Source organism: Oncorhynchus keta, chromosome 33, assembly GCF_023373465.1.
Source record: "Oncorhynchus keta strain PuntledgeMale-10-30-2019 chromosome 33, Oket_V2, whole genome shotgun sequence".
NCBI classification, from domain to species: domain Eukaryota; kingdom Metazoa; phylum Chordata; class Actinopteri; order Salmoniformes; family Salmonidae; genus Oncorhynchus; species Oncorhynchus keta.
The window spans coordinates 8,583,279-8,593,470 of NC_068453.1; the positions used below are offsets into that span (position 1 = coordinate 8,583,279).

General features: G+C 45.9%; 1 protein-coding gene across 2 annotated transcripts; it reads left to right on the forward strand.

The window, feature by feature from the left end:
• Positions 1-555: 555 nt before the first annotated feature.
• On the forward strand, positions 556-8,647 carry LOC118366159 (uncharacterized). Of its 2 annotated transcripts, XM_035748608.2 has the most exons (5): positions 556-1,194; positions 1,407-1,490; positions 2,205-2,432; positions 3,931-4,204; positions 4,747-8,647. In XM_035748608.2, the coding sequence occupies exons 3-5, from the start codon at positions 2,304-2,306 to the stop codon at positions 6,354-6,356; spliced, it is 2,013 nt and encodes a 670-aa protein (XP_035604501.2). In that variant the 5' UTR covers positions 556-1,194; positions 1,407-1,490; positions 2,205-2,303; the 3' UTR covers positions 6,357-8,647. The 2 variants fall into 2 exon arrangements, with proteins under 2 accessions (XP_035604501.2, XP_035604500.2); XM_035748607.2 differs by lacking the exon at positions 1,407-1,490.
• The last annotated feature ends 1,545 nt before the right edge of the window (positions 8,648-10,192 follow it).

Consider the following 10,192-nt stretch of genomic DNA (forward strand, 5'->3'; position numbering starts at 1 on the left):
CCTTCCCTGAATGACGGATCGCCACTGGGTACTCCAGCACTAGAGGTGGCGAAAAAAATCACCAATATGAGTTTTACGCTTTTTTCAAACACAAAATAAGAAGTCATGTTACTTTAAAATTGAGATAGCGCTCAATGGTGCTGCCCATGCATTCACATGAGCCATTATGGTACAGATACAAATACGAATTCTCTTTCTATTATGGGTGGCGAATAGTGTAATGCCAGCAGAAAAAACTGCGGCCAAAGACTACCGGGTCATGGCCAAAAAAATACAAAAATGTCCTCAAATTAAACGAAATGTTCGCACGTGAACCAAACTACATAACAATTCTCCAATTGTCTTGTATTTTAATTTGAGTGTTGCTATGATGATAACAGTTCTTTGGAATGCCAATAATTATGTCATTCACTAGGCTGGAAAAAAAGAATCAGTATGATTCATGAAAATATCAGACATGCCTGCCTCTGAATTAATTGTTAATAACAATGCCAGGGTATGGCGTGAATTGCGTGCCAACCTCATTTGTACCAAAGTAGAAACTGTTATGAAACTCTAGTCCAGAGAATCGGGTTTATTCAGTTTTGGTCCCAACCAGGGCAGGGCAAAAGCTGCTACACGAGATTTGTAGGCTAAACAGGATTATTAATTACATCTCGTGCATGATATGAGCTCATAATTATTAAGGCCATATAGGGTCTGAAGCAAAAGGTTTGCGGAACATTCCAGATGTGACACGTTAGTGCGTGCGTTAAGTTCAAGGGATTGCCATGCTGTCATTAGCCAAGATTGCTTAATTGTTTAAGTGAAAAAGCCTATAATAGCCTACATATTTAACTGGGACTCGGAGAAAGGCGCTCTTGATCATTTCGAGTAGTCAGTGGGCGGTCTCCAGCACTTGAAAGAAAGCTCCAGTTCACTGCTCAGCTGCGGTATTGGGTGGAGTCTTGTGCGCTTGACGCTTCACTGGAACAGGAGACCTGCTACATTACGCACGGAGAGGTCGCCAAGTACGCCTGTACCGCGAGGAGACTGGAGGGCAGGGAACTCCGAGAACAAAGCTAACGATTTTATGTTTTTGTTCTACGAAAAGGAAGAGTTTGTTACTCCATCCCTGTATACAGAGTGACGTTTTGGGACATTTGGATATATATTTTCTCAGAAGCCTATGGTTCTTTTAAGATTATTATAAAGGTAAGTGCATATCTAAGAAAGTTAAGTACAGTACATTCAATGTAAATGTGTCTACCATACCTTGTGACTATGGAAGCGTATTTTGGACTAATTGGGTATAAATATTTCAAATCCGCAAAGAAAATACTGGGAATGGGGATTATGATGTCCCAGTGTCCCACTGCAAAATATCTTAATGTTGGTCTTTATTTGATCATGACATAATCTCATAGGCTACATCGAAACCAATGGCGAGAATGGAATGTCAAAGCAGTCCACCTTGACAAATCACCCATCAACAGCTTTGAGCATCCATTGTAAGTGTATTTTGAAGGTCATAAACAAGGAGGGCTTTTCCGGTGGAGCCTATTTGCTCCTCGCTAACATACCTGCTCCAGAATAACTCGTCTATCAGTTTATGAGCTTTGTACTAGACAATGCCGGACCATGACTACCCACGGAGTGACGGGTGCAAAAACCTGCACTGTATGTACTAGGTATATTGTAATAACTACCTGCTATAGAGGGTATGATAACTGTATTAAGAGAACGACGCACTAGTCGAGGGACCTACTGAACTTGGCTAAGACTTGGATGTGTTGCCCCGCTGAGGCGACCAGCAGTGGCAAACATGACAACCTGTTGCAAAATGACTGGTACTTCACCTCAGCTGAGATGGTTGAGTCAGTGTCCGTTTGGAGTTCAAACTTTGGGCTTGAGAGTTTGGTATTTACATGAAATAGATGTTTTTTTTGGGGGTGGAAGGAATGAGGAAGACATTTTCCCAGGGGAGCTGTGGGAGAGTGTTCTGTTCTCACCAGCGAGTTTCCCCTGAGAGTATTGAGACCGTCAACATGATGTTGATGTTACAGTAAACCAAAACACCACTGTATTATTACATGCATTCTATTACTGTACCCCCTTTGTTCAGGCTATCAGGGAAGTAGTCTTCTACTGTACACCTACTACTATGTTATTGTTTGACCGAGCCTCCTTTCCTGAAAGCCGTCCCCACTTCTCTCTGTTTCCAGACTGCTTGAGGAGATTAAAAGGTCATTCAGAGTGAGAGCAGACACGTTCCCTCGACTTTCTCTCCAAGGACTGCTCGGAAACCCCTGGCCCCTCATGAGATGCCCACGAGTCGCCTGGCATTTGACCCGATAACCATGGACGTCCGAGTGAAGGCCAATCCGAACCTCCACTTCGGGGTCAACGGGAGTCACGACGGCGCTGATAGAAACTCCCACAGTAAACCATTTGTGAGTATAACTTATATGGAACCCTTTCCGTTAATGGTTTATTCTCTTGGTATCTTAGGTCAAAATGTCTCAATGTTTCTCCCTTTGTTCACAATTGACGTACCCATATTAGGGGGGCATGGCGTTGAAGTATTCACCCACCTGTTCCTGGTTTAGAGCAGGTGCTTTTCAGTGACTGATCTGTTTATACAGCAAAGTCTGTCTCCATGCCCCACTCTGTCACGCTGTCACTGAGACATTACACAGGATTAATGACTACATCCTGTTGCATGCCTCAGGGATGACACGCACACAACAGAGAGACTGAGGGAAAACCGGTTAAGGTGCAGTTTTGTTGGTCCTGCTTCACACAACAGAAGTCAGTGGTCTTTGTGTTTGGTTTCAAATGAGTTTGCCTGCAGATGTATGTGTGTGTGTATGGCTGAGTAGAACAGGTCTGTGTTGTGGTAAAGATTTACCTCTGGTAAAGGTTGATCTCGCCATCCCCACAGCGATGCCTAGCAACGAGATGTTATCCTGCTGCGGTAACCTGTTCACCCTAGTAATCACAGGCACAGGGTCGTAACCTGAAACAGCAAACAAAAAATATTTGGTTTGTCGCTGATTGACAGTGGTGGTAATGGTTGTTGAAAGGGTGTATAGGTGCATCCATTGTTTATTTTCTTGTTGCAATAAAAATGGGCCATTGTCAACCAGGTATTTGTGTCTGTGTGCACTTTCCTGGGTTTGTGTGTCTACTGCCTACATGTGTATTTAGATGACACATTGTTTTATGGGGGATCTTCAGTATATATAGCTAGTCTCTAGCTCATTTGTGCATTCTGTTGACCTAATACCTTTTTCCTGAACCCATTAAGGTTCATTTTAAACAATCTAACCAGGTTGCCCTTTGATTCAGCGTATTATCTTGAGTGAAACAGACCCCAGGGAGCAGTGGACAAATCTATGGTCGGCGTCATCCAGCAGCCGTCAAAGCAGCCCCATCGTTGTATACCCTCTGTCTATTGTGTTGTGTTGTGTGGCTGTATGTGCTCTGTACAGAGGGACAGGTAGTGATGTAACAGGTAGGCAGTGAGGCCTCCCTGCTGGAGGGTGTAGGCTCCTTCCTCCAGGTCTCAGATGTCCACGAGCGGATGGTCCCTAAAACAGTACACCGAACGAACGGCAGACGAACAGCAGATCGACATTCAGTGTAGTGTGTGTGTGTGTGTGTGTGGTCCTTTCGAGTATGAGGGGAAAGGCTAAACCAACAGGATCTGTGTTTGTTTACATGCTTAACATAACTTTTTTGGGCAACAGGAAGTATATTCCATACACTAGACCTGATTATGGTATAGGAGATACTGTATGTCACATTAATGTAACTCGTGTTACCAATTACCCCTTAACCAAAGAGCACCATTAACCTACGTTTCTGATGATCTACTAGTGTGTCCCTGTAGTTGGCGCTTCCCATCCAAGTAACTTGTGTGTTGTTGTTCTGTGTCGCCCCCTACAGGAGGATAAGGCGCTGCATTTCTTAAGCCAGGAGGAGCAGGATTGTATCCTGTTCTTTGAGGAGACCATCGACTCCCTGCTGACTACCCCAGCAGTGGATGAGCTTGATGAACCAGGACCCCCCATCCTGGCATCCGCCCCCAGCCTCAGCCCCGTACCACCCCTCTCAGCCTTGGACAGGCCGACCAAGAACCAGGACATCATAGACCTGGTTCGCCCAGCACAGACTGATCTGGTCCACCCCACACATGCACCATTCAACCCCCCCATGCCAGGTACAGAACAGTTCACTCCTTGCTCCACCCTGAACAGTAATGTTTACATTTGATTATCAGTCCCTTGGATCATTAGAATGACTACAGTCAAATGAGATCAGACTTCACTATCATCAGCATGACAGATTACTCAACATGGACATTTGTACTGTATAGTGTCACGTGTGCTCCCTCTCCGGCCTCCAGGGCACACACCTGTCACCAGCATTACGCGCCTGACACTCACCTGGACTCCATATATCTCCTTGATTACCTGCCCTTTATATGTCCCTCCCTTTGGTTTCTTCCCCAGTCGTCGTTGTTGCCGTTTCATGTCGGTGCTCCGTTTGGGTTTCTTGTTTTGTTCGTTTGTTTAAATGTATTCACTCCCCGAACTTGCTTCCCGACTCTCAGCGTACATCGTTACAACAGGAAATATGGTTGACTTTCCATTGACCCAATGGTTCTTTGAAGATATAGATTTGCCATTGACCTTGTCTTCTGAAGATACAGAACGTGTAGAGAACTGATGAGTTTACTTGTCAAACTCTTTCTCTTTGCAGATTTCACCCAGAATATGGTAATGAACAACCCCGAGAGGCATTTTGAGAACAAACCGAGGCGTGAGGTGATGGAAAACTTCCCTACGGAGTACAACCTGCCCCTCCCTGGCAAGGACAGTGCCCCCTATGGCCATGCCCTGTACCAGCCTGTAGGCTCTGTCCCCACCCCCGTCCGCATCGCTCAGAAGATTGCAGAGCACCAGGGGAGTGCGGGGAACACCAACATCCTCTCTTCCTCCCTCCTGCCCAACTGCCGTAGGAGCCTCAATTTAGAGAACAGAGAGAGTCCATCCACCCACCCAGATTATCCAATCAAACAGGACCCGACCACCTCAGCCAAGCCCACCCATTACCCCAACAACATCAGCATGATAATGGGCAGCAACCAGCACCACAGCCATTCGCTGGCCAGTGTGAACCTCCAGGACAGGAAGTCTCAGATGCTGGCTAACCTATCAGGGACGACCCACCCTGTGGAGGCGGAGGAGCTCCATGGGCTGCAGAAGGCCCATGTAAACCTTCCCACCCGCAGTGTGTCTTTCAAGGATCCCACTCCAAATAAGTCCCGGATGGAGGCACTGTCCAAACTGGGCTTGACCCGAAACAGCAGCACAAACACCAAACCCACTGCTGCCCCGATTCCGGTTGCCACCCCTACACCCGTTCCTATGCCTACCCCTACACTGACACCCGTGACTAAACCAGAAGTGGCCAGACAGGCAAAGACCTTGCCACCAGCAACAGTCAACAGCAACACCTCTCATGCAAGTATCCATGACAACAAGCCTGCTTCTCCGTCGCCCGAAGTCTCGTCCAAGGACTTTAACAGCTATGGCGGGAAGACCATCGTGGTGAACCCCTCTAAGGCTGCTGCTGCTGCTCCCTCCACCAGCAGCCATGGCAGTAAGGCCCACCCAGGGACCTCTCACAGTGACTTCAACCCTTACGGGGGTAAGACTAAGGTAATGAAACCTGCTCCTGTTACCACAACCAGGGCTGACCTAACCCAACCAGACATTGAGAGCAGGGACGTGCCTCCTCCAGCATCCACCCCAGCCAGAGTGATGTCTCCCCCAGCCTCCATCCCAGCTAGAGTGATGTCTTCCCCAGCCTCAACCACCCCAGCCAGAGTGATGCCTCCCCCAGTCTCCACCTCCACCCCAGCCAGAGTGATGCCTCCCCCAGCCTCAACCTCCACCCCAGCCAATAGGATGCCTCCACCAACCTCCACCTCCATCCCAACCAAAGGAGAAACCATGTCCTACGAGGTCAAGAGCTACGGGGGGAAGACCAGATTGGTCACCCCATCCCACACCACCCCCTCCCCCGTTTCCACCCCTGATATCCTCACACACACTCCAGTGAGGTCCCCCAGCAAAGCTTTAGCCCCAGTGCCTTCTCCAGCCTCCAGACCTTTCCGCTATAGCACTCCCCCTAGCGCCAACAGGGCGGTGGCGTCTCCCACTTCTCCGGAGTCCCGGCCGAAGTCCATCTCCAAGCCATCCTTCCGCTCCCAGGGGATCACAGTGCAGTTCTCCGGACGGGGAGTGACGGATGAGTCGCGCAGAGAAGCTCTCCGGAAACTGGGACTGCTGAAAGACACTTTCTAACTCTCTGCATAACCTCCATTCAGCTTCCAGGTGGACAGACCTCTGGAGTTGTTCTGAAAGGGTGCGAGGCGTGGCAGGAGAGGACTCCTACATTACGGTGGAATGAAACAGGATCCGGGCTGAAACCGGCACACCCGGTTCTGAGCGCTGAATGCTGACAAACGAGTCCGACACGTCACATGGCCTAGTTGACAAATACACACACACACACACACACACGGACATGTATGCACACACATTCGTCAAACAGACACACACGCACTCAAACACACACGTGCACACGCACTCATACCCACAAATGCATTCACCCAACAACTCCCACACGTATATGCATCAAAGCACTGTCTCTTTATTGTGCTCTATTTAACTGTGGTCCTACGAAGTGTTTTACATTGCCTCTGAATCAAGACATATTGTACTTTACAGAAAACACGTACCTCTATTGTTCTCTGGGCCCGAAACAGACAAAACAAACAGACATGTTCAAAGGGTTAATGCAGAACAGCTGAATGTCTTTGGCATTGGCACATTTGACAGAGACAGACTTTATTCTACCTTTGCCACCTTCTGGATGTCACATCCTCAGCTACCAGTGAGAATCCTTACATGCTCTCGCTCTCCAAAGATGGATATATATATATATACCCAATATATTTATGCTTACTTTATATGACACTATATTGATTACTGATCCGTTTGAGCCGGGTACTGATAAAGTGGACTTGAACCATTATAAACTGGCTGTGAAGTCACCTGAGAACTGAAGAGCCTCACAACATGTCACTTTGTTTACCGATTTCGGCGTTGTTGTTATCCAGGGGGTTATTATGAGTGTGATGTATCTCACCGTTCAGCTCTTATGAGCGTGAACAAGGTTTGAAGGACTTTCCCGGCAGAATAAGGTTGAATTGACTTCACTCACTAATTGTCACGTTTACTCCCTCTCCAGCGCTCACCGTCACCAGTTTACTCTTTATTACGCACACCTGCCATCATCGTTACGCGCACCTGTGCCTCATGAAACTCACCTGGACTCCATCACCTTCCTGATTACCTCCCCTATAGCTGTCACTCCCCTTGGTTCTTTCCTCAGGCGTTATTGACTCTGTTTCTGACTGGCTGGTTCATGTATATAGGCTACTCGTGTTGCTTGCATTGTTCCATGTTCATTTATTTATTAAATTCACTCCCTGTACGTACTCCCAGCGTACACGTTACACTAATCTATTAGAATGTATCTATATTCCCTGTGAGGACGGTAACCATCCTACTCATAAATATTGATGATATCCTACTTGATAGGTATTTATGCACCCATTGATCTCCACTGCTGCCTCATGGTATGTTAATGACAGGTCACTCAGAAGGGGGGTACATTCCCCCATGCAAGAGCAAAGCTTAGGAATGTAACAATTGATTGATTGGCATACCAAGCAAACTAAGCAGCGATTCAAGTAGTTTGCATTCATGGACCTCATATGCTCAGCTCGAGGGTTATCAAATTATTGGAAGTTCTGAAGTGACCCCATGTGTTTTATCTCCTCATATGACATTTTTGTGAATGTAAGTTGCAGAAAAGAACAGGCTTGAGTTTCTAGGAAAGGAGTGATATGTAACTACAGTGCTGGCTAAAGGGTATTTTTACTCCATGGATGTGCCTCCCACATAAAACCACTGAATGTGGTTTGAAAAGTAGACTTTTACTACTTTGAGGGGAAAAAAACGTAACTTGGTGAGGACGGGCAAGGGCTTGCAATGTCCAAAACACAAGCACTGAAGCCACAGAATCCAGAAATACTCACAAGGACCATTGTTTTTTCTTGTTTTGCCCTTCTTTTGTTCATGTACTGTGTGCTGAACTTGCATTTGCAGTGTGTCATTTATCTGTCATCATAACTATTGGTACATAACCCTGGTGTGTGTGTGTGTGTGTGTGTGTGTGTGTGTGTGTGTGTGTGTGTGTGTAACATGTTTGTCCATTTTCAAGTTTTTTTTTTAATGGAAAAAAAGTCAGACTCCGGTTTTGTAGTTCATCTACAGTAACTCATGAAGTATCTAATACACACAAACACACACTGGGAAAATATACCTGTAGTTTGCAGACCCAGGGAGAGAAACCAAAGAGACTCATGTACAAAATCTTTATTTGACATTCAATTAACATTTACAAATTGTCAACTAAAGTTGCTGCTATGGTACAACAGCGCCTTTATAGTTTTGTCTCATTGTCTTATTGTACACAACGTTTAATGTACATCTGTGTCACCTAATAAAGAGAGTAATATACATTACTTATCCTATCCAGAGTTTGTTATTCTTCGCAGGGCATTTACTATACCATGTTATGAGCGAGTTGAATCTCAGTGTATGGTTTATAATGATTTCTCTTCCCTGGGAATTCACCATGGTTTTAATGGAACAGTAAACAGACAAGCTTTCCAGGGCATCAACTCACCTCAGCCTACACTCGAAGCCCTCATTCTATTACTTCATTGACTGTCCATCCATGAAGGTCATGATTCCAGAGTTCCCTGTCTCCTTTCTGCCACTAAGATGAAATAATTGGACAGTCAAACTTCCCATAAGTCTTTCTCAATATTGTTTTTGTCTTTCCCTTTTTCAGATCGGATGACAGAGGAAGACGTAAGACTATTGAGATACTTTCTTTCGTACAGAATATTTCACTGGAGAGCTGTAGCCCACTGTGTACTCTCTCTCTGCTCGGTGGACGGCCGCTCCCAGTTTCACATGGGTATGCTGTCTACACTGCAGAGTTCAGACCACTTTACCCAGCCAAAACAGAGAGCCTTTTTCCCCCTCTATAGGGCATGGGTCTAAGTGTGTATCTGAGAAGATCTGAGGCATTGGCTTTTTTGGGAGAGTGAGCAAGGGCAACTAAAGCTGTGGTTTGGTAAGGAGCGTGTGTGTGTGTGTGTGTGTGTGTTGAGGGGAGGTACGCAGGCAGGAATTGAGGAAATAAGCATGTTTAGGGTCTGTAATTAGAGGCAGCAGAAAAACCCTTTAAGAGTGCCCTCTAACAAACACACACACACTCCCTCTGCAATACTACCTCTTTCTCTTACACACAGATCCCCTAATAGTGTCTTGCACTCCCTCTCATACACACATAGGTACATCAATGGAGGAGCTAAGGCTCCCAGCCATATTGGTGGGACCAGGGTTGGGGAGTAAGGGATTACAAAATGGTAACTGTAATTGTACATTACCAGTAAAAATATATTGTAATCAGATTACAGATACTTTTGAAAAACAAGATGCTTTACTTCGAGGATTACTTTAAAATTCAGAAAGGAGGTTTGCAAAAAAATACATATTGGACACCTCTGTTTTCTCAATGACATTCAAATCAGCATTGAAAAAAGTTATGTTTGTTCCACCTGAGCGAGTCTGAACACAAGTTAGAGACCACTATGATGACACAGCACATGGGTTTGATGGATCGCGGGAAAAGAGCAGGAATAGGCTTTTGTAGGCTACAGTCCAAGCTATTCCTTCCAATGGTGCGGCTGCTGATCGGCATCCAAAGATTATCCAACTGGAATAAACACTTGGAGGTAAGGATGACAGCAGTGGTATAGTCTACGGCGGTCACTTATTATTGATATCTACATAGCGCATTGATGTGAATCACACTGCTGCTCTCTCATTTAGCCATTTGCGCCTTACGGATTGTGGTTGTTGTGGATGGCTGTTCACAAATCTAAATGTGTATTTGAACCCATTAATGGTTGAATTCAAGAAGTTTAAGATGCCTATCAATCGTTGTTTTTGAAACCAGTGGTCAGCCAGTGAAAAATGCGCTCTTGCAACAGCTG